Consider the following 24,998-nt stretch of genomic DNA (forward strand, 5'->3'; position numbering starts at 1 on the left):
ATCCACTGTTGGCTGGACCCAGGATGAGACTCCATTTATTGCCTGGCTCCTTTATACTCCTACTCTAAAAGGGGGCCATGTTGGCATGTTAGATCCTGGATATAACATCAGTTCAGACCTTGTGTCCAAGAATCCTCCAAAGGCCTGGTGTTCCCCTTTCCTCAATGCATGATTACTGTGAGTAAATGTTCGTCCTTTGAAGAAGGATGGGGGATTCACAACTGAATGGCAACTATTGTGGGGTTTCAGGACTCCCCATCATAGTACCCTGGCTTCTCTGCAGTTACTGGGTTCTGGAATTGAGAACCAGCTCAGGCACAGCTGAGGAGGGGACCATGACTTTTTCCTGGGTGACTGCCCTCAACACCCTCCCGATCTTTCTTGATTTCTTTAATTGTATAAATTAACACTAAGTTGAGTGCCCACGTATCTTATTAACCATTGCCGTGGCTCTCTCCAGGTTACTCCTCCTGCTCGTTCTCCAGTCCTCTCCCTATCAGACTTTGCAGCTCATGGTGACGGTGATAACTGAGCCCACCCTGTTGGATGGTTAAGGGGTGCCATCTGGTCTTTGTTCTCATCCACTCATCCTCATTGCTATCAGCCCAGTTCTGTAACAGCATCCTTTACCCTCAGCCTGGGCTACAGAGGACAACCCACCACTGGCCTCACTGAGGCTGGAACCCTTCTTGCCTCTGCATTCCTCATTGCTTTGGTAGATGGAGTGTCCTCCAGGCCCTCTCCCAGAATGTGAGCTGGTGAGTCTTCCAGCCTTACATAGTAGATCCATTCCAACAGGCTTACGTTTAGGAGCCAGGCAGAGGAGGAGGGGCTGGTGAGGTGGAAAGAGAACTAGGAGAGTAAGGTTGTCACTGAGTCTAGAGAAACAAGTGTGAAAGAAGCGGGGAACGGGGCTCAGATGAGGACTTTGGGGTTTAGCAAGATGGAGATGTTTTACTGTTGAAAAGAAAAAGCCCAGTTGGAATAGGTGGAGAAGAAAGTTGAAAGGTGAGCTAGTGAAGTTTTACTGTGTCAGAAAGCAGGGAAATGAGGCTGTTGCTGAAGGGGAACAGGGGCCACGGGGAGTTTTGTTTTTTTTTAATTTTTTTTTTAACGTTTTTATTTATTTTTGAGACAGAGAGAGACAGAGCATGGACGGGGGAGGGGCAGAGAGAGAGGGAGACACAGAATCGGAAGCAGGCTCCAGGCTCTGAGCCATCAGCCCAGAGCCCGACGCGGGGCTTGAACTCACAGACTGTGAGATCGTGACCTGAGCCAAAGTCGGACGCTTAACCGACTGAGCCACCCAGGCGCCCCGAGTTTTGTTTTTTAACTTGGGCGATATTACCGTATGTTTGTATGTTCATGGGAGCAATGGATTGGAGAAGTAGAAATGTATTATGAGGTAGAAAAGAGAGGGCTATCTTTGAAATACACGTTTTTGAGCAGGGGATAGGATGCGCACCACAAATGGTGGATGCCCTTGGTGGGCCTATAAATATTTTTGTTGTAACAGAAAGGAGGGCAGAGCCTAGGTGTACAGAAGGACATAAGTGGAGGGTTTTGTGGACAATGATCAGGTGATTGTGCTTTTGTCTGTCCATTCTTTTCAAGGCAATATGAGCTGGGGAGGTCTGTGAATTGTGCAGAAAGAGAACCAGATGGGAAGAGCAGCCGGGAGAGAATGTAGGACCTCCTCCTAAGTTAGGAGAGCTTAGAGAGCCATGACTTCTTTGTGTGTGTGTGTGTGTGTGTGTGTGTGTGTGTGTGTGTGTGTGTGTATTTTAAATGTTTATTTTTGAGAGAGAGCATGAGCAGGGGAAGGGCAGAGAGAGGGGCAGACACAGAATCTGAAGCAGGCTTCAGGCTCTGGCTGTCAGCACAGAGCCCGATGTGGGGCTCAAACCCACAAACTGTGAGATCACGACCTGAGCCGAAGTCAGACGCTTAACTAACTGAGCCACCCAGGTGCCCCAGAGCCACAACTCCTACGAAAGCTTTCCTTATTTTCTGTTTCTTTTTCCTGTCATGTCCCCTTTTCATAAGGAATTTCTTTCAGAGGTAAAGTATAGCACAAAAAGCCCAATTCTTTTCTTTAGCCCTTGCTAGGTGAAGTCTTTGCTTGCATGTAATGAACACACCATTTTTTTTGCTTGATGTTTTTTCATTTCCTATTAAGCCTACAATTAAACTTCAGTTGCAAATTTGTGGAGAACAGATGTCAATGGTAACAATATAACAAATTCAACAAATATTTTCTGTGTTATCACAGAGTGTACTCTTCTGTAACCGTGACGCCTAGGCACACTGATCCCTGGCCTCAAGATGTTTAAAGACAAGACACATAATAAACTATATATTGTGTTGAAGGTAGTAAGCACTGTGAGTGAAGAATAGAGAGAAGGAAATAGGCAGTGGGGGAGAGGGGGAGGGAAGGCTGGAGGGTTGCGATTTTAAATTAGGAGATGAAGGTAAGCCCTCAAGGTAACAGCTGAGCAAGAGTTTAAGGGACATGAGGAAGTTCCTCAGCGATGTGGTAACCTGGAGAAATAATAACACAGAACAAAAACTGGTGCTTAATGAGCCCATTTGCCAAAGAGGCTGAAGGAACACTTAAGTAATCAGAGGAAGAGAAGGCTCTGCTTTTGCAAATTCTAAGGGAATACAATGACCAAAGGAGAAATTCAACTGTGGATCTGCCTGAGCTGTAGGAAGAGAATAACCAGGATGTGGTATATTCCTGGAAAATGAGTATCTTCAGACAGATAGGTGCAGAGGTGAGAGAAAAAGAGAACATGGGGAAATATTTGGAAAGACCTAAATAAATTAGTAGATTCTTTCTTTCTTTGTTTTTTTTTTAAATTAAGATTTTTAAAGTAATCTCAGTACCCAATATGGGGCTCAAACTCACCATCCCAAGATCAAGAGTCACACATGCTCTACTGACTGACCCAGCCAGGTGCCCTTAAATTAGGAGATAGATTCTTAATTCCATAAATCAAGGATTGGAACCAGCTAAGGGGGAGAGCTCTGGGTGGGCACTATGGGAAATCTGCTTATTATTGGGAGAATGTAGATCATAACACAGGATTTGTAAGCACCAAGATCAGGGTAAGTATTTTACTTCCCTGATCCACAGGCAACTACTTTTTATTTTTGATGTTTATTTATTTATTTTGAGAGATCTAGAGAACTCGCAGGGGAGGGGCAGAGAGAGGGAGACAGAGAATTCCAAGCAGGCTCCGCACCCTCAGCTTGGAGTCCAAGGCGGGGCTGGAACTCACAAACTGTGAGACTATAACCTGAACGGAAACCAAGAGTTGGATGCTCAACTCAGGCACCCCAACTACTTTTTATTTTAATACCAACTGGGCAGTCACATAGGTTTCTTTGTTTTCTGTTTGTATGTTTTTATTTTTCCTAAATTCTGCATATAAGTCACTTCCAGGATAGGCACACTTTGTCTCTGATGAGTATTAGGTAGCTGGCTGCCTGAAGTTCAAGTCACAAATAAAATCAATTAGTAATCATTTAATACCTGGTGTGGCAGTCCTAGTTTAAGACTGAACTAGATTATCCTCACCGGTTCAGGCTACTGTCTAAACACGTCTGAGAACTGGAGACAGACCTACCAGGAATCTCGTTTGAGTTGTAATGAGAATCCTCCCCATGGGAAATCAGTCCTCTGAAGGGAAATGAGAGTCAGTGAGACATCCTTGGTCCAGTGAGGAGACAAGAGGTGATTTTGAGTACTGAACATAATGCCTATACTTTGTTACACGGCTCACATTGGATTCATTCTGGTACAAGGAGAGAGCAGCAAGTTAAATAGGATTGTTTGTCAGAAACCTGTCACACATCAGTAACTCAGAAAAGGCCTGATTTGAAACTCAGGGAACAGAAGCTGCCTCACGGTTGGGAAGGAGAGTCTTCCCGCACCAGTAGAGTACTCGCAAGGTTCAGCCACAAAGTGTTGACCGTGGCCTTGGTGGCGTTGGCAGAGTGGCAGCTTTGGCAACCGAGCACAGAAATGGAGGCAGCAGCAGAGTGGGAGAATGCCCTCTCAGGAAGTGCCTCACTTCTGCCAGGTGCCTTAGCCATGTTAAAAAAACAAAATTGAACCAAGTAAATGTGAAGATCTAACTGGCTCTTTTAAGCGACTCGTGAATTGGGCAGCATTTCACCTAGCAAGTAGAGGGCAGCTCCAAGGAGTCGTACAAAAGGGAAGGTTTTTATAGGAAGGAGGGTGGGGCCAGAAGTTATTAGCAAAAGAAAAGAAAGGGTTGTTTCAGGCCTGGTCACCTGCCCTTAGGGGGAAGAACAGGGTGTCTTATTAGGTTGATTACCTTACCTTCTTTTGGGAGACAGAAAAGGGCCCATGTGACTAGATGCCTCATTGATGCTGATCAGAAAATTCGTGACTGACTGGTTATGACTCTATTTCTGGGGGAAGTTGACACCGCAATTAAGTAGCATATCAAGTCCAGATTTGGTGTTTTGGCCTAAATGATGCCATTTTGGGCCTGTGATTTTCTTTCTAACAGCAGTGGCGGCAGTGGCACTGGTGGCCTGGTGGAGTGGAGTGGGGCTGACCTGCTTGAGCTCAGCACAGTCAGGCTGTGATTTTAGTAGACAGAATTAATGGCAACAGCAGCCACAAACTGCTTTTACAGGGGCCCCAGGGCAAAGAGGCCTTGAGCAGAGCCAATGCAGGAGCAGAACAGCAGATGGTCCTAGGCCATGGAGCAGGAATCTGGACTCAGCCTGCCAGGTTCAAATCTTGCATCTGCCTTTGACCAGCCTTTAAGCTCTGGGTAAATTACTAACCCTTCTGTGTCTCAGTTTTCTTCTCAGTGAATAATATCCAGCTCATAGGGATTTTTAGAGATTACTGAGATTATAATGAAAGCACAGCTCTAGGAAATAGTGATTGGAAATAATAAGCAGGCAATAAAGGTTAACTTGTTTCATCATCTATAGGACATCTCACACGGATTCAATCCAGTAATACTTCATATTCACATTGTTTAATTGCATGAAATACCAGATTATTGGTAACAACCCAACTAGATGAGGAAACTGAAGGACACTGAACAGCCATTGCTGCCTCTATTTTATATTTACCAAATGTTTACCATATGCCAGGCACTGTTGTAGGTGATTTATAATTCTGGAATGTCAAGTAAGAATTTAAGAACTGTCAAAAAAAAAAAAAAAAGAATTTAAGAACTGTCACTATTTAACCGTAGATGAGGTTGTGGGCAGATAGGGGGCAAGATCTTTCAGTGTATATTTTAATGCTTTTTGGGTTTTTTTTTAACAATTATATATTACAGAACATATTTCTGCTTTTCAGTGCCACATACGGGCACTTCATGTTCCTTGTAGCACTGTAATTTAAAATTATACGAAGACTATCGCGCGCTGGGCACCAGGCGGAACGTCACTCAAACGAAGTAACTACTTGCGACGCTAATTAATTGGGACCAACGGACAAGCAGGGCGGAGCGAGCAACAAACCACTGGTGGCCAGCCCGCGTCTAACGCGGGAGGCGGACTTTCTCGGGAACATCAGAGGCCGCCGGCAATCCGTCACGTGACTCCTGGGGCTGCCCGTGCTCCCCCCCTTTCCGAGCCAAGCAGCCACGTTGGCGGCGTTCCTGGGCCAGAAGAGGGGGCGTGGCGAGGGCCCTTGCGTGATACGTGCCCCGCCCCCTGCCGGAGCCCGGATGAAGAGTAACGCCATTACCGCCGGAGCCGCGGAGAGCACTGGCGGGCGGTGACTGGTTACCGGACCGGCCGCGCCATGAGAGTCCTCTCCCGCCTGCTTCTGCTTCTCTTGCTTGTGTTTCCCGCCACCCTCTTGCTCCGAGGCGGCCCTGGAGGTGAGGCGAGGGAGTAGGTGGCGGGTCTTGGCCGGGAAGGAGACGAGACGCCACCGACCGCAAGTTTGAAGCTGGAGGCGGCAGCGGCTCCTGGGTCCGGCGTGCGTCCCGCCACCCTCTCCCTACCCCTTCCCCGACCCCCGGCCGGTAGTAGGGGGTCTCAGCGCGCGCGGGCTGAGTCCCGCTGGGGTCTCCGCCTCTTGCGTGCGGAGCGCGGGGCAGTGCCGGGCGACCTTGCTTGGTGGCCGCCCGCAGCCTTGGGCTTCTCCTCTGGCCCGGGACCCGCGCCTGCAGCTGTGGCCGGAGTTGGTGGGTCCTCGGCTTGGGGGAAGGAGGTGAAGGGGCAGTGGGCACAGCTGCACCCCAAGCGCGCTCTGCAGCCCGTTGTATTTCTTCTGGCCGCCTCCGCTCCACCCCCATCCGCTCTGGGCTGACGTGTCTTTAGCTTCCACGCTGGGAGCCCTCCATTCATTTGCTGAAACCCTTGGTCTCTACACACCTAAACTCTTAGAGCATCTTTTTTTCTGGCCATCTCCCTGTTTATCAGCACTCGGTCCGTCCGTGTTACCAGGAGTCTTCATTTCAGAAGAACTCCACATGTTCGCCTTCATTGTCCACCCCTTACTCCCAGGCCGAACGAGGAATTGCTATTACTTGAGCCCTCGGTTTTCTTCTCCTATCGTTTTTCTGTTAACTGTTTTTTGTTCTGTGGGAAACAGCGCTTTGCTCTTGGGGGTGGGGGGTGGGGAATCTAATTCGACACGATACGTTTATTTCGGCTTATTCTTTCCAACAGTTAACCTGGTGTGGAAATAACTTAGAACATTAATGATGTGGAAACTTGGCTTTTTGCCCTGGTTCTATCAGGAACTTCAGTTTTCTAATCTGTAAAATTCAGTCTGACTAAATGATTACTAGAATTCCTTTCATTCTGTAAGTTCAAGCAAGCTGTGTGGCAAAATGAGTGATAGTGCCAGGTACCCATGAGTGGTTTTGCAAAGAACAGTGAGGTGACTGGCTTCTATTTAGTGGATAGAAAACCAAGTGAGAGAATTACCCAAACCTGTTAATGAAATCATTTGCGGGTTTAAAGAGGGATTCTTTTCCTTTATGAGTGGCTTGCTGGTCTGTGCTCACTTGGCTTTTTAAAGAAAATTAGACGATTGTACTTGATTAGAATCTAGGTGTATTTCTTCAGATTTTAAAACATTTTCATCTTTAAGAAACATCAATTCAGTATCTAAAGCTAACTGGATATCTTTAAGCATTTTTTGTGAGGAATGGTCTTTCAAAGGATGTTTTCTCTTCATTTTTCCAATTGAAAATTGCTAGACTTTTAGGCACAAGATTGTTACTGGTTAACATTAATATCTACTGAAATGTAGGGTGCAAATTCATTATATATATTGAGAAGTCTTGAAATTTAAGTACAGCTTAAAATTGTGTGAGCATAGGTATTTTTCTTACTGGTTTTAGAAAATGACTTGTAAATTATGAATGCACTATTTGAGTCTTTCTTCAGCAAACAGTAGAAGCTATTTTTCACAATGTGTTCGCAATGTGTGGATCAGTGTTCTTTGATATTTTAAATAAATCTTAACAACCAGTAAGAACTAAAGGAAGTGGAAAAAACTTAAAATGCATAGTCCTTAATATGTACTGTTTTTCTTGGGTATTGCAGCATGTACATATGCTTCCTTTCCCACATTTTTCCCTCTACTGAACTGCCACATCATCATTTTTTTTCTGAGGAAAGTTGGAAGAATCACTAGGACTTGGAAATTCTTTTTTGAGGTCTTGCCTGAGATAGATTTAATGTGACTTATTTAGAGAACTTTTGTCTATAAAATTATAATTTCTTGGCCTTACAATTATGCTTAATTTTTAAGTGTAGGGAAAATAAAAAAGTACTTAAACATGTTTGAAGGTATGTGCAGAAATAAATGCATGCTTTCAGGGCTATGAGCCCTGAAGTTATCAGTGCAGTTTTCATTAAATCATATGCATTTATGCAAGCTAGTTTTTACCATGGATGCCATACAAATGTATGTTCCTTGAAATTACATGCTATCAAGTTCTAAGAGTTAGAACTGTAGTCAAGTTTAATAACAAATGTTTCTTGCCTAGTTCTTGAGAGTGCTGTTTTCCTTTAGGCCTGAGCAGGGTTTTTGTTTGTATGGTTAATGACAGGGATTAAATTTTGGAGCTTTTTACATTTATCTTTGTATGTACGTACGTACGTACGTACGTACGTATGTATTTATGAGAGCACTAGCAGGGGAGAGGATCAGAGGGAGAAGGAATCTCAGGCTTGATCCCACGACCCTGGGATCCTGACCTGATCTGAAATCAAGAGAGGCTCAACCGACTGAGCCACTCAGCCTCCTGGAGCTTCTTTAAAACAAACTTGCTTCAAGTTTTTTATTTGAGCCTCCAGGCATCTTTAGTTTCACCTTCATTTTCCTAACAATTAGATGCTTTTTAAAATTAAACAGCATTTCCCATTAAAATTAACATATAGTTGGTAAGACAGTCAATAAGATAAAATCATGAATCATCTAGATGCATTGTTATTTGTCATCATTCAAGTGAACTGAGAGACTGAGTTACTCCAAGGGGGAAAGTGTGTTGCCTATACCTGGGATTAAAAAACATTGGTTTCCCAGGGGTAAAGGTTAACTGTTTTGTATTTTATTGTTAGGCTCATTAGCTGAGGCTCAAGATCTTACAGAAGATGAAGAAACGGTAGAAGATTCAATAATTGAAGATGAAGATGATGAAGCAGAGGTGGAAGAAGATGAACCCACAGATTTGGTTAGTGTTCTATACAATGTAACTCATGTATATGTCATTTCTAGAATTTATCCTTTTATAGACAAATTTGATATTAACATTCTTGCTTTTAGAGGCTGGTAAATGTGATCAAAGTGGATTGAAGTTGGGAGAATGGGGCCAGTCATTGAGGATGGATTATAAATATTTTCTTGCACAAGGAAGGAGACATGAAACAAAGAACAATTAAAGATCATATGATTGTGAGTCTATGAGGGTAATAGTATAGTGGGAATAGCACTGGACCAGTGTTGATAGATTTGGGATGCATACTACTTAGCTTTTTGACCTTGAGTAGCTTTTCTCTCTGGATTTCATTTGCCTCTTCTTTCCTTCATCCAGTAAGCAACTATTTACTGAGTCCCTACTATGTGCTAGGCACTGTTCTTGGTGTGAGGATAGACCAGATATTTTCTCTGCTATCGTGGAGTTTCTGTTTTTGGGGCGGTATGTGTGTATTTTGCTGGCAGGAAGTGAGGAGCAGGCAGTAAACAGTATATAAAATGCGTCCTGTGAAGAGGAAGGGGTTTAGAGAAGATGTCTTGAAAGTCCTCTAGTTCTGAGACTTACTCTAAAATTATAGTATGACAGTAAGAATGTTAGGCTAAAATCAAGATTATTGCTGCATGCTTCTAGCTAATTTCATTTCCTCTCTTGGACTACTATAATTTATCCTACACATTTTTTTTTCTTTACTACTTTTAAACCCCAAAATTGGTCCTCTTCACAGTCTTAGCAACACATTGCCTTCAGTGTCAGAAAGTGAAGGCTATCAGGTGCAAACGCTGTCAAATTTTCTACTTCTAAATATGTTACTCACTCATTCTTTCTACATTTTCCTTAAAAATTAGTTGTCTTTACTGTCTTCTAAGGCTAGCCCTACCACCTGTGTTCTTGTCCCCCTGTCGTCCTGTGGGATTTTGTATTATTCTGTAATTTCACATGTTGATCCTTCTTAGTGACTTTATTCTTTCAAACTGTATATGCATATACAGTACTTACATACACCACTTTGTATTCTCCACTTTAAGTTGCTACACATTTTATCTTTACAAGCACATTTCTTGAAAGAGTAAATGTATAGTTTTACTATATATCTAGTAAAACTGTTCTTGCTAAGTCACTACTGACCTAATTGTGAAATTCCTGGTCTGTTTTTCATTGTTTTCCTGTTCAAACTCTTAGCATTTGCAGAGTAGAGTATCCCTTCCTTCAGTCCCTTCATGTTGGCTTCTGTGGTACCCTCCCCCTTTAGTTTCCTCTGCCCATCTTCTGCTGCTTGGTCTTTCCACTATCTTCTCTCCCCTGCTTATCCCCATAATGTTAATGAAACCTGTGGTTTCAGGGCTCCTGGGTGGCTCAGTTGGTTGAGCGTCCAACTTCGGCCTAGGTCATGATCTCATGGTTTGTGGGTTCGAGCCCTTATGTAGGGCTCTGCACTGATAGCTTGGACCCTAGAGCCTGTTTCGCATTCTGCCTCCCTGTCTCTCTGCCCCTCCCCTCTTGTGTGTGCACTCTCAAAAATAAATAAATAAACATTAAAAAAACCCCTGTGGTTTCAACCAACACCATCTTTAACTGACAACCTTCAGACCTTGTCTCTAACCACTTACCTTACTGAACTCCATACCTTTATTTCCAGCTCTTTGCCAGTTAGCACCATCTGGATATTCCATTAGTACCTCAAATTTTATTTATTTTTTTATTTTTAAAAATATTTATTTATTTATTTTTGAGAGACAGAGAGACAGACAGAGTGTGAGCAAGGGTAGGGGCAGAGAGAGGGAGACACAGAATCTGAAGCCGGCTCCAGGCTCTGAGCTGATAGTACAGAGCCCAGTGCAGGGCTCCAACCCACAAACCGTGAAATTGTGACCTGAGCCGAAGTCGGAAGCCCAATCAACTAGCCACCAATGCGCCCCTTAGTACCTCAGATTTTATATGTCCAAATGGAATTCAGCTTTTAGCATTCATCACACCTCCATAAATTATTTACTGTTTTGATATGGCTCAGTGATTCAAGCTCTTGCCTTATTACTTCCATTTCTTTTTATCCCACAACCCATTAAATCATACCTTCAGGGTGATTTGTCTTAACTTTCTCTAGCATACCCTTTCCTCCTTAATACAGTTTTAGGGTTCCTGCCTTCTTGTTTCTGGTCTCCTTTCTCAAAGGTGGAAATTCACTAAGTCTTACTAAATTAGTGGTATCATTAAGGATACTTAAAATATAACATTATACAATTGCATAGTCATCAAACAAATTTTTGAGTGCCTTCTCTTGAGTACTAGCTGGCTGTGGAGAATTTTTTTTAACGTGTAAGACAGTCTTTGCCCTTGATGTCTGTCTATTGGGGGAGAGAGTGTTTTACATAAATGGAAGGCAAAATGCCTATAAACAGTAGTGCCCTTAAGCATCTCAATTTATTAAGGGCCTGAATATTTCAAATATATGAATATCTTTGTAATTCTCATTGGTGCTTGGAGAAGGACTGCACTGAGGATTAAAATTGTAAATTAAAATTAGTTCATATTTTCTATCACCTTTGTTGAGACCTAATTTACGTATCATGGTAGTCTCTTTTAAACATGCAATTCAGTGATCTTTAGTAAATACTAAGGTGAGCAGTTCTGAGTTTTAGGACATTTCCATCATCCCAATATGATCCTGTCCTTCTTTTCCTTTTCTTTTCTTTTCTTTTCTTTTCCCTTTTCCTTTCTTTTCTTTCCTTTACCATTTTTACCAAGTTGTGTGATGTCTTCTCAGAGGAAAATTGTTCTCTGAATCAGGATAGAAATCGCTCCAAGGGTGAGGACAAGGTGCTCGAGAACAGAAGTCTGACAAAAGGGCTACAGGCCAAGTCTAGTGGTCTTTATTCTTTTACATAATTGTCTGTGACTGCGTTTACGCTGCAGCCTCAGAGTTGAGTAGTTGCCTGAGGGACCTCATGGTTCTCAAAGCCAAAAATACTTGATATCTGGGTACATGGGTTGGTGCCACTTTCAGAGTATTGTTTCCTCCACCCGTGTTGTGGGAGGATGGGGCAGGTAGCTGGGGAAGACTAAGTTTGAGACTTTTTCCTATAAGGTAGTATTCCTGGTATTTAAATTAAGGGGGAAAATGAATACTATTTGTTTTAACTAGAATGTAAAATGTTCCTTTGACAGACACATTTTAAGCTTTTTTCAAACTTTACAAAGTTTACCAACCCATGCTTTAGAACCTTGAAGCTTGAAGTGTGGTTTGAGTACTTGCAGCCTTGGCATTTCCTGGGTGCTTTTAGAAATACAGAATTTCCGGGGCGCCTGGGTGGCTCAGTCAGTTAAGAGTATGACTTTGGCTCAGGTCATGATCTCGCAGTTTGTGAGCTCAAGCCCTACAAGCTTTGCTGACAGCTCTGAGCCTGGAGCTTGCTTCTGTTTCTGTGTCTTCCTGTCTCTACCCCTCCCCTGCTTATGCTCTGTCTCTGAAAAATAAATAAATGTAAAAAAATTTTGGGGGGGGGGGAAGAAATACTGAATTTCCAGCTTTCCCTAGAGTTATATCAGATCTGCATAAAATCTTCAGGGGATTGGTATGCACTTTACTTTTTGAGATGTAAATTTTATTTTAGCTGATGAGATAAACTGAAATTCATTCACTAATCCCAAGAAAGCCTCAGAGAAGCAGTCTTTTGTGCTAAATCTAGTGAAGTCATTTAAGTCATTATTTAATTTTTTAATGATGTATTTTTACCCCATAATTACTTTTTAATGTTGTTTTTCTTAGGCTGAAGATAAAGAAGAAGAAGATGTATCTGGTGAACCTGAAGCTTCACCAAGTGCAGATACAACAATCTTGTTTGTGAAAGGAGAAGGTAATAGAGAAATGTTAGTTTTGATTCAGACATAGGAATTTTTCAGATGACAAGCTCACTTTATTTGGGAAGCAGAGATGCTTAAGATCTTTATTATTTTCCTCTCTTAGATTACAAATAAGTATGTAAATACATATCTCCAAACAAGTTTTCCAATATGTGTGAATAGCCATATCTGTAAGGTAGTATTCTTGGCATTTAAACTAAGGGGGAAAATAAATACTATCCATTTTAACTAGAAGTTAAATGTCCTTTTGAAAGCTACTGTTTTAAAACTTTTTTCAAACTGCCACAGTAAACTAACTCATATTTTGAGTGTAAATATTAGTGAAATATTAAATCTGTACGATTAGGCCTTGATTAGAGCCTAGGTTTCAGTAAAAGAAAATACATATAATGTCTTAGGTTTATTGAGGGCTGTATGGCAGACACTGTTCTCAGTACTTTGTATGTATTATTTAATCCATATGAGGATAGTTACTACTGTTCAGTAGAGAGTCTAGAGAGGTGAGGAACTTGTCCAGGATGTCTCAGCTGGTAAATAGATTGTGAAGACAGACCCAGATTTGTCTGTCCCAAAGCCTCTGCTAAACTGGGTGAAACTCAGCTCTGTAGACCACAATGTAATCATTGAAGACTTCTTTTTTGAAATTATTAATTATCTTGGTCTTCTCAAGTTTTGTTTTATTCTCACCTACATTCCAATTTTATGCCTCCAATAGGTATGATATGAATAAGAGATTCCCCCCTTCTCCTTTTTTTGTAGCTGTCTCCTGGGGTCTCACCTTCAAATTTGTGTTTTGAGTGATTGCTCAAAGTGGATATGGGTTACCTGGTTCGTTTTTGTTTTTTTCTCAGTATTTTAACAGATACTACAATTTTCAGGTGAATCTCTTAGGCCTATCTTTCTGTCATTCTTCTGTTATTTGCACAGATAATAGATACTGAGTTGAAGGTGACTTCAAGACAGATAGTCCCACGGCAGCATAATCTTAACTGCTAAAAGTACACATCTCTTTCTTAGACCACATGATGTGCAAGTGATGTAGTCTGACATTGAGATACTCCATTCAGTTCTTAAGTTGGAACGCTGGAGCACAGACAAAGGTTGCAGTTTATTTATTTATTTATTTATTTTTTAACGTTTATTTATTTTTGAGACAGAGACAGAGCATGAACGGGGGAGGGTCAGAGAGAGGGAGACACAGAATCCGAAACAGGCTCCAGGCTCTGAGCTGTCAGCACAGAGCCCGATGCGGGGCTCGAACTCACAGACTGCGAGATCGTGACCTGAGCCGAAGTCGGCCGCCCAACCGACTGAGCCACCCAGGCGCCCCAAAGGTTGCAGTTTATACATCAACTGTAATCTGTTACTAGTTAGTAGGGGGCTGGAGTGAGCTACTAAAAAAGATTCTGAAACCAGGTCCACGTGTAGGAGAGGGTGCCCAGATCCTTATAATGTCTCTTCGTGTCCTTTGAATGTTTTCTAATCTTCTGGTTTCTTTTTTTGTTTCTTAGATTTTCCAGCAAATAACATTGTGAAATTCCTAGTAGGCTTTACAAACAAGGGTACAGAAGATTTTATCGTTGAGTCTTTAGATGCCTCGTTCCGTTATCCTCAGGACTACCAGTTTTATATCCAGAATTTCACAGCTCTTCCTCTGAACACTGTAGTACCGCCCCAGAGACAGGCGACTTTTGAGTACTCCTTCATTCCTGCAGAACCCATGGGTGGACGACCCTTTGGTCTAGTCATCAATCTAAACTACAAAGATCTGAACGTAAGGCCTTCTAAACCTTTTTTTTTTTTTTTTTTTTTTTTTTAAGTTAGAGATGGAGGAGGACAGTTGACATTGTTTAATGAATACTCTTATTCATCTAAGTGCCTGTTTTGTAGTTGGGACTGTGATGGGCAAGAGGGAGGCAAAAATAAATTACACATGTTTGTCTTCAAATCTAGAATCCAGTGGGGGCAGATGGATGTAAACAGGTGATATCACAGCATTTATAAATGATACATAGTGAGGGATGGGTGTAAAGTGCTGTAGTATGAAAGTGGATGTGACTTGAGCTAGATGTTAAAAGGAAAAGGAGCAGTAAGCCACACAGTGGAGTCTGCTTCGTATTCAGATGTTAATATGTGTTAAGTAATCTATTTTGTACTTCCTTTTATTGCTTGCATTTTGCCCATTTTACTGCTTTTATTTGTAAGTGAAGGTCTTTCTGTAACTGTTTTTCCATCGTTTTATACTCTCATAGATAAAAACATAACCAAGTATTTTTAGGATAGTTAGAGCAATGAGGTTTATGGTTTATGAGAACCAAATAGTCTAATATGCTCTGTTGTCTTTTTTGTGGTTTTTAATATACACATTGTATATCCAAAGAATTAATGAGAGAAGGCCACTAGAATTTTACTGCTGAGAGTTGACTTCTAGGTGCCAACTATTATGTCCTTTAGATGAGAGCACATCTAAACCATTCCCTTCTCAAAGTTTTCAAAGAGGGAAATTTCATCCTCTCCTGGAAGCTTACTCAACCTTTTTATCGCATAGTGTCAACATGTTCACTCATGTCTGAGATCAATTTCTCATGCTGCCATTAAGTTTTCTTTTTTTCTTTAAATTACTTAGTGGGAGGGTTTTTCATCCTTCAAAATAATGTATTAAGCTTCCTCAACTTCATAGTTAAACAGTTTGAATAATTATATATTTTGTCTTGTTTTTGAGCACACATGTACATAGTTTCAGTTCCAGTTTGAATGTTAGTTTGTATCCTCAATGTATTCTGATTGCTGGAATTGTCATTGGAGCAATGTGGATGGAAAGATCTTGAAGTAAAACTTAAATGATTACAGTTTAGCAATAAGTGACAGTTTTGAGAAAGTAATGCCTTGTTGTGAAGCATCAAACGCTGAAAACATCTAAGTATTGTCCCAGTGACTATGATGAATTTGAAAACTGAAGTTGTGTGAAACTGACAAAATTATTCCAAGACCACAACATAAACATCCTTTGATACTGCAGATCATGTTTATTGTAAATTGATTTCCAATTCATTGTGAATTTAGAGCATGGATTTGACTTCTGTTCAAATCTAGTTCTTAAAATCCGCTACTCTACATTTTCATGCTGTTCCCTTCTTTTTTGGAGGATTCTGTACAACAGAAGTTATGGCTTCTAGTTAATGGGTGTTCTGTGGGGTTTTTTTTTTTCTTTCTGCACATTTGTCTCCTTTTTACTTTACTTCCCTGTTTTCTCACACCTTTCCCCTTCTCTGCCCTCATGAAAGTGGAGGACAACTTTAGCAAGGTTTTTTATTTTGTAGAAGAAAGTAATACAGTGTTGAGTCTCTGACACTGAGCTAAGTGATGAGAAAGCTGTTTCTTTATCTGTTGGGGATTCTTCTAAGAAATTGTACCTTTTATTTTTTCAATGAATTTCACATTTTTGTGATTTATTTTATTAATAGGGCAATGTATTCCAAGATGCTGTCTTCAATCAAACAGTTACGATTATTGAAAGAGAGGATGGATTAGATGGAGAAACGTAAGTGAAAGTTGCAATGTGTAGGTAGATCTTGATCTCACATGTCAGGCCTGGAAAGCTTGCTCCTGTCAACATTTGTTTTAATAGCGAAAATGGACCTATAAATTTTGTGAAATCTATATCTTAGGTGGTTCTTATAACTATTAACAGAGAGGAAGGATAGTTGAAACTGATAAAAAAAAAACTTTTAAAAAAGATAGCTGGCTTTCTGAACAACCCCTCTCCTAAATTCTTTTCTACCCCATGCTCATAAGTTGATCACCAGCCTCATCTAAGTTACATACCTCTTAAATCGCTATTAAAAATATAAATTAGAAGATGTTATTATCTTGGAAACTGTGTTCTTCATGAATAATGATGAGTCATTTCTTACCGTATACATATATGTAATTGAGCAAAAGCAATTTTTAAATCAAATTATGCAAAATAATATTTGAGGGAGACAAAAGCTAATACAATTATTTTAACTAACTGAGCTTGAGCTTGAGTATGACAAATAATAAAGTAATTTTATTTATTTTAGATCAGATACTTGATTTTTTTTTTTTGACTAATTGTTCTTAAAGATAAAAGTAAATTTGTGGAACTTACTACCTAGATGTAAATTGAATATAAAATATTTTCTTCCTTTGCCCCACAAGTTATTTGGAAAACTTACATTGTGTTAGAATTACAATTGTAATTAGTTGTGCTATTGTTTGAGGTAAAGCAGAATTCTAGTTTTAATTAGTTGTGTTTCTTATGAATTAAAGCCAGTTTGTTTTTTCTCCTTTTATATCAGAATCTTTATGTATATGTTCCTTGCTGGTCTTGGGCTGTTGGTGGTTGTTGGCCTTCATCAACTCCTAGAATCTAGAAAGGTAATTCTAGATGAATGACTCTTACAGTCATACATCAAAAGTTGTTATATACTGAGCATATTCTAGTTATTTGTGGCTTCTTGCTATCATTCTGAGTTTGTGTATTTACAGGTTTGTTGCACCTTAAAAAAATTTTTTTTTTGTTTATTTTTTGAGAGCAAGCATGAGTGGGGGAGGGGCAGAGAGACCGGAGAGAGAGAATCCCAGGCAGGCTCTGCACTGTCAGCACAGAGCCCGATGTGGGGCTCGAACTCAAAAACTATGACCTGAGCTGAGATCAAGAGTCAGGTGCTTAACCAACTGAACCACCCAGGCATCCCTGTTGTACCTTTTTAAAATAAAACTGGGGCACCTGGGTGGCTCATTTAAGTGTCCGACTCTTGATTTTGGCTCAGGTTACCATCTCATGGTTCTTCGTGAGATTGAGCCCCATGTCCAGCTCTGCACTGGCAGAGCCTGCTTGGAATTCTCTCTGTCTCCCTTTCTGCCCCTCCCCTGCTCACATGTGCCCTCTCTCTTTTTCTCTCTGTCTCAAAATAAGCATTAAAAAAAAATAAACTGAAGATGAGACCTTGGATATGTGACTGATTTGTTTAGACTTTCATATACATACAATTAGCGTCTTTGGCTACACCCTCCAGAATGATCTTTACCTTCTTATTATAATTCTAAATCGTGCTAGAATTTTATTCTTTAAACTCAGTAAGATTTCATTGTTCTGTTTACTATGCTTTTTCATGGATTTGTTACTCGTGAGCAACACAGATTTTAGATTTGCTTTAATACTCTTAATTGTAAGGATAGCAATTACGTAAGTCTTTTCATTTGAAAAAGGAAGAATGAATTTGGCTGTATTCTGTCTAGCTTCTGCTTTCTTGTTAAGGTACTAAAGTGGCAACACTGAAGCGCCTGCTATAATCTTGGTTTCTCTTTCTCTGGATACAGTAGCTAATTCCATCACTGTATATTTATCTCCCTGTCCTCCCTGCAAAAAACCAGAGCAACCCATATTATTGCTCTCAATGGAAAATATAACATGATTTGTGTCAGAGACAGTAAGTACTTCCTCTTTAAAAGAGAAATACTGGGGCGCCTGGGTGATGCAGTCGGTTAAGCGACCAACTTGATCTCGGCTCAGGTCACAATCTCATGGTTCATGAGTTCGAACCCCGCATCAAGCATCTGAGCTGATGGCACAGAGCCTGCTTGGGATTCTGTCTCTTCTTCTGTCTGTCCCTCCCCTACTTGTGCACTCCGACACACACGTTTTCTTAGTGAATAAACTTTAAAAAAATAAAATGTTCTTTATTTTAAAAATAATAAAAAAAAATAAATACTTGGAGGGCACCTGGGTGACTCATTTGGTTAAGCTTGGCTCAGGTCATGATCTCATGGTTGTGGGTACTGTGTCGGACGTGGTGCCTGCTTTGGAATCTCTGTCTCCTCCTCTCTCTGCCCCTTCCCCCCTCCCCCCTAAAACAAACATTTAGGATAAAAAATAGAAGAGAAATACACAGGGCACCTGGGTGGCTCAGTTGGTTAAGCGTCTGACTCTTGATTTCAGCTCAGGTCATGATCTCGTGGTTTTAAGAGTTTGAGCTCCACGTTGAGCTCCGTGTTGGCCATGTAGAACCTGCTTGGGATTTTCTCTCTCTCCCTCTCTCTTTGCCCCTCCTGTGAGCTCTCGCTCTCTGAAATAAATAAACTTAAAAAAAAAGAGATGGGGCCCCTGGGTGGCTCAGTCAGTTAAGCACCTGACTTCAGCTCAGGTCATGATCTCACGGTTCATGAGAGCACAGCTCATGCTAGGCTGTGTGCTGACAGCTCAGCCTGGAGCCTGCTTCAGATTCTGTCTCCCTCTCTCTCTGCCCTCCTCTGCCCACACCCTGTGTCTCTGTCTCTCAAAAATGAATAAATGTTAAAAGTTTTTTTGTTTTTTTTTAAAGAGAAATACTTAGTGCTCAAGTGTTAATTTCCATAACTTTCTTTCCCACGTTTTCATGGTAGCATTTTTGCTATAAATTTGTGTATTAGGTATAATGGCATCTTTAAATTTTTTTTTTTTTATTTGGATGAAGCCATTTTTTAGTTACCTTTCTGTGTATATAGTCTGGTTTCTGGACTGTATAACTAATACTCTTATGTAAATGGCTAGGTTTTTTTGTTTGTTTTAAGAGCAAGACTAAAGAAGGAATTGAATCACTTTCTTCCAAACAGTTTTGCTGCAAGTACTCCAGGGACAAAGTTTGAGGTTGTTGTTGGCTTAAATGAGATTTTATGTTCTTGTTTTGTTTTACCTGTGCCGTCTGTTTAAAAAGTGTGTTTAGGTAACAATGCAGCAATCTGCCTGCCTACATTGAATGTTTTAGTAATTATCTTGAATTTTGTTTGATGTAGAAAACTTATTCTTTAAAGTTCGTTTCCCAAAGAGAAAGAAAAATTGTATAAATAGAAGTTCTTGCTTGGTCCACCAGTTGTATAACAACATATGAAGCTTTATAGCAGAGGAAAAGGTCTTTAAAACCTGAAAACAAATAATTGTTGCAAAGATTTATTACTTATAATTTATTCTTTTTTTTTTTTTAATGTTTTATTTATTTTTGAGAGAGTGTACACACACACATGGGCGGAGGAGGAGCAGAGTGAGAGGGAGACAGGATCTGAAGAGGGCTCTGTGCTGACAGCGGAGAGCCCTGTGCAGGGCTTGAACTCACAAACTGTGCGATTGTGACCTGAGCCGAAGTCAAACACTTAACCCATTGAGCCACCCAAGTCCCCCCCCCTTATTGTTTATTCTTTATAATTAGTGTTAGACATGACTTTTTTCTTTTAATTAATAAAATACTTAAGTAAGGGTATGTTTTTAAAACTATTTAAGATATATAAATTAGGTAACTTAATAGGTCTTTTTAAAATTACAGTGAACAACATGATAGAACTTCTTTAAAATGATGTTTTTATGCTTTTTTAGCGCAAGAGACCCATACAGAAGGTAGAAATGGGTACATCAAGTCAGAATGATGTTGACATGAGTTGGATTCCTCAGGAAACTTTGAATCAGATCAGTAAGTACTCTTATAAATGTGGCTGGAAATTTTTTCTCTTAAATGGAAATCAAATTAAGTATTTTAGATTTAAAAACACTTGGTCAATTCTACTTAACACTCATGTTTTCCATTACTTGTACAGAATCTAGTATAATATGATTAGTAAACACTTAAAAATTTTTTTTCTGAGTAGTATTTTTATGCTTTAATTTAGAATGCTTCCATATCTGCAGTTTAATCTACAAATGTGTGAATTCTCTGTATTCCTAATCTTTTCCTATCTCTTTTTTTCTGTTGCTTCAGTGCAGAGTAGAAGAGGTGAGGCAATTAATTTTTTTAATGGTGTTTGCTATGTATAGTTTTGGGGAGGTTGTATAGCATATGAATACAGTACATTTAATGAGTAATGGAACTGTTTTTTATAGCACTATACTTATTAGAAAAACTACCCACTGCAGTTTGAAAGAATAAACCTAAAATATTGCTTGGTGGTTTACCTAACATATTTCAGCTTTATCACATATGCAATTAGTTAAAATATTAATCTTTATAGGTATTTTTTCTTCAGCTGTAAATGGGCTTTAAAAAAAAATTTATTGTAAAAGTAGTATGGCTTCATATTAAGAACAATAATAGGGGCATCTGGGTGGCTCAGTTGGTTAAGCATCCGACTCTTGATTTCGGCTCTGCTCATGATCTCACGGTTGGTGAGTTTGAGCTTCACATCGGGCCCTGCAATGTGGAGCCTGCTTGGGATTCTCTCTCTCCCCACCCCCCTGTGCCCCTACCCTGCTCACGTTCTTACAAAATAAATAAACTTAAGAAATTAAAACAAAACAAAAACCGTACAGAATGAAAAACTGAGATCACCTTCTCACTCCACTAATTTCTTTTTCTTTTTCTACAAGTAATTGTTATTCTAAGTATTTTCTGTACATTACCAGTGCATGTGGCTATTGTTTCTGTGACTATTGTACACAGATGGCATAATGCTACGTGCACTGTACTAGAATCCCAAGTTTTCGTATGTTGGATATTTTTTTTTATGATACTTATTTACTTCATTGTTTTTAACAGCTGGATAGTATTCCTTTATATAAATGTGTCATGATAAATTGAACGTGTTCTCTGTTGAAGGATGTTTTAATTCCAGATTTTCATTCTTAATTTAAAACTATAATGAATATTTTTATGTAAATTTATGGGATAATTTATCATTTTTTTTTTAAATTGAGGTAATTGACATACAACATTATATTAGATTCAGATGTACAGTGTAGTGATTCACTATTTGTATATATTGTGAAATGATCACAGTAAGTCTTGTTACTGGCCCCACACCGTTAAAAGTCTTTTTTTTCTTGTGATAAGAACTTTTAAGATGTTTAAATATACAATACAGTATTAACAACTATAGACACCATGGTATCCATTACACCCCCATAACTTATTTTAAAAAGCTGAAAGTTTGTGCCTTTTGACCCTCTTCTCCTTTCACTGACCCCGCTATCTGGGATAGATAATTCCTTAAAAGTAGAATAGTTAGGTCTAAGATTATATACATTTTTTTTAATGGAAAAAGCTCTTTCCCTCCCAAAAGATAGCGTCCGTTTATGTTCTCAGCAGTGTACAACATTGCCTGTTTCTTTTCTACTCTCACGAGTCTTTCTCAGGCATTAAATATTATCAAATGTTTTAATCTGGTGGTATGATACAAAATGGGATCATTGTTTTTCATTGACAATTAAGAATGAGATTTGAGGGGCACCTGGGTGGCTCAGTCAGTTAAGCGTCTGACTTCAGCTCAGGTCATGATCTCACAGTTAGTGAGTTCGAGCCCTGCATCAGGCTTTCTGCTAACAGCTCAGAGCCTGGAACCTGCTTCAGATTCTGTGTCTCCCTCTCTCTCTCTGCCCCTCCCTGCTCACTCTCGCACGTTCTCTCTCTCTCAAAAATGATAAATAAACATTAAAAAAATTAATAAAAATTAAAAAGTAAGATTTGACTTCTTTATACATATATAGCCACTTATTTTTTTTGTGAATGAGCTATTTGTGTCCTTCCTGGATTTACAAATTGAATTGTTTTCATGTGTATTACTTTCAGGGAACGTTCTCTATTGAAACATAATTATGGTAGGGTAGGTGCTTTATTAAAAGTGGGTACAAAGTAACAGCATAGGAGGGGCTTTCATTCTCTAGGAGAGAGTAGGAGAATCATTCATAAAAGTTGACTTTTGACCAACCAGAGTCTTGAGTTAGATGAGAAGGAATCTTCAGAGTTTTATGTGCTATGCCAAGGATTTGGCTTTTCTTCTTGGTAAAAGGCAGCCATCAGATACTTTGAAGCAGAGAAATAAACATTTATATTTTTAAAAGAAATTGTAGTAGTTTTGTGGTGTATAGTTTAGCAAGCAGGAACTACTAGAAGTAGGGATACCGGTTAGATGAATTCCGTAAAACATCTGAGAAATCCTTAGGGCCTAAGCTAAAGCAGTAGTGATGCAGAGTAAAATAAACTGGAAAGATATTTCAGAATTGGAGGGAATTGGCCTTTGGGTGACTTTTTGGATGTTTTAGGGAGGAAGGAGGAAAAAGTACTTGTGAGTTTTAGGCATCTGGGTGGAAGATGATCCCATTAATGTTAGGGAATATAGGAAGAGCAGCGGACATGCATGAGGGGTGAGGAGTTGGAACTAGATCTGTTGAGTGTGAAAGCCCAGATAAGGATATCCAGTAAGCTATTTGAAAGTTGTATTTAGAGCACAGGTGGATCAAGATTTGGAGATGTTGATGGGTGCCTGGCTGGCTCAATAGGTGGAGCATGCAGCTCTTGATCTCAGGGTTGTAAGTTTGAGCCTCATGTTGGGTGTAGAGATTACTTAAAAATCTTAAGACAGGTGCCTGGGTGGCTCAGTCTGTTAAACATTCTACTCCTGATTTCTGCTCAGGCCATGATCTCATGGTTCCTGAGTTCAAGCCCTGCAACAGGCTCAGCATTGAGAGTGCTGAGCCTGCTTGGGATTCCCTCTTCCTCCCTCTCCCTCTCGTCTCTCCCTCTCGTCTCTCCCTCTCGTCTCTCCCTCTCGTCTCTCCCTCTCCCTCTCCCTCTCGTCCCCCTCGTCTCCCCCTTGTCCCCCCCTTGCCCCCCCTCGTCCCCCCCCTCGTCCCCCTCGACCCCCCTCGCCCCCCTCCCCCCTCCCCCTCTCAAAAATGAGTAAACTTGAAAATAAAGTCTTAGAAAAAAGATTTGAAGTCATTGAATATATAGCATAGGTGGTAGCTGAGGTCCCATGAAATAATGTCTTTAAATTTAAATAAATCTTTAGATAACCTTTTCTCTTTAAGGACAAATTTTCCCCATTATCCTGACATTAGTTATAGCAAAAGATGGAATTGGGTTGTACAGTAGACTGTGGTATCTTTATAATGCATCAGAATTACTTGTAAAGTCTGGTATGTTAAAATACAGGCTCTTCAAAAGTAATTAAATTTTAAGTGTCTTACATGGAATTAGCTGAAACTAATTTGAAAAATATTAAAAGTTATAATTAAAAACTAAAGTCACCGTAACAGCTGTGGAGCCACCTCTCCAAAAGAATTCTTTCATGACAAATAGATTGGGAGAGTTAGTTTTATAATATCTTTCTTCCTGACATTATTATTCATGAGCTTTAAAGCTGAGAATGATTATACTTCAGATCATTGATAATTGTATTTTAATCAGCAAGTGTCAAGTATTTAGTCTTTCACAATACTCTGCTAGGTCATGAGTGGTATGTTAAAAAGAATATTACTGTTTTTTCAGAAGTTTACATTTCTACTTGAAAATAAAGCACATGTATGAAATATTTGAGTAATCCAAGGCAGTATATGATATGTGCTAGAAGGAGTTACATGGTACAGACAACTTACAAGTTAGGAAAGAGGACCATATGAGAATCTAGGGAAACCTTGTTGAAGGAAAGAATTGAACCGTTGAGTGCCTCCGTGTACTGGGCATTCACTCTGCAAGGTGAGGTGCTATCCCTCTATTTACTGATGAGACACTGCTACTGAGGAAAAGTAACCTGCCAAGATCCACAGCTGGATTTGTCTCATTCTGAAGCCCACGTACTTTTTCAGGAAGACTTAATACTCAAAGATGGGTAGAGTTGGGATGTCTAGGTGGCTCAGTTAAGCATCCAACTTCAGCTCATGATATCACGGTTTGTGAGTTCAAGCCCCAGCCGTGCTGACAGCTCAGAGGCTGGAGCCTGCTCTGGATTCTGTGTCTGCTTCTCTCTTTGCTCCCCCCCCCCCCCCCCCCGCCCCGCCGCTGCTTGTGCACGTTTTTTCTCTCTCTTTTTCTAAAAAATAAACATTAGAAAAAAATGTTAAAAATAAGTATATAAATAAAAATTAAAAAGGTGGGTAGAGTTAAAGTCACTAAATATTTTTTAGTACTTGTCTTTCTTCCTCAAAATCTGATTGTCCAGCTGAGTTTGTTTTAGGACCACGTCTTACTACCAAAAGACACTTGTATTATTCCTTCTCTTTTTCTTTTATTACTTATTTCTAAAAACAAAAATAATCCTTTTTAGTGTTTTTTTTAAGTTTTCATTGTTGTTTTTGGGGGTTTGTTTGTTTGTGTGTTTACTAATTTCTGCACCCAACATGAGACTTGAACTCACGACTCAGATCAAGAATTACATGCTCTTCTGACTGAGCCAGCCCAGGGCATCCCAATTATTTGCCCTTTTAGAGTGCAGGTTGTTTTTTTGTTTGTTTGTTTTCTATACAGATACAGTGACACACACTACCTCAAAAAAAATTTCAATTTGCAAAGAAATAACCTTTTCCTGACAGAAATAACATCACATTTAAAGAATTATGAATTACTTTATTAATAATCATGTTGAAATTTCTTCAGTTGTTTCAAAAATACCTTTTATAGCTGGTTTTTCCAATATAGGATGATGCATTGCATC

At 39.9% G+C, this 24,998-nt stretch overlaps 1 protein-coding gene across 2 annotated transcripts in view; it reads left to right on the top strand.

Annotated features, from left to right (window-relative positions):
* Positions 1–5,711: 5,711 nt before the first annotated feature.
* The window catches only part of SSR1 (signal sequence receptor subunit 1), a 40,448-nt gene continuing 21,161 nt past the window's right edge, over positions 5,712–24,998 (top strand). Inside the window, exons 1-7 of one of the 2 annotated variants that reach the window (XM_042985787.1) lie at positions 5,712–5,885; positions 8,587–8,699; positions 12,487–12,574; positions 14,093–14,355; positions 16,046–16,122; positions 16,904–16,982; positions 19,954–20,047. In XM_042985787.1, coding sequence (XP_042841721.1) covers positions 5,807–5,885; positions 8,587–8,699; positions 12,487–12,574; positions 14,093–14,355; positions 16,046–16,122; positions 16,904–16,982; positions 19,954–20,047 — 793 coding nt within the window. In that variant the 5' untranslated portion in view covers positions 5,712–5,806. The remainder of the gene's footprint in view (positions 5,886–8,586; positions 8,700–12,486; positions 12,575–14,092; positions 14,356–16,045; positions 16,123–16,903; positions 16,983–19,953; positions 20,048–24,998) is intronic. The other variant, XM_042985788.1, reaches the window with a different exon arrangement.

This window comes from Panthera tigris, chromosome B2 (assembly GCF_018350195.1).
Source record: "Panthera tigris isolate Pti1 chromosome B2, P.tigris_Pti1_mat1.1, whole genome shotgun sequence".
Classification (NCBI taxonomy): Eukaryota; Metazoa; Chordata; class Mammalia; order Carnivora; family Felidae; genus Panthera; species Panthera tigris.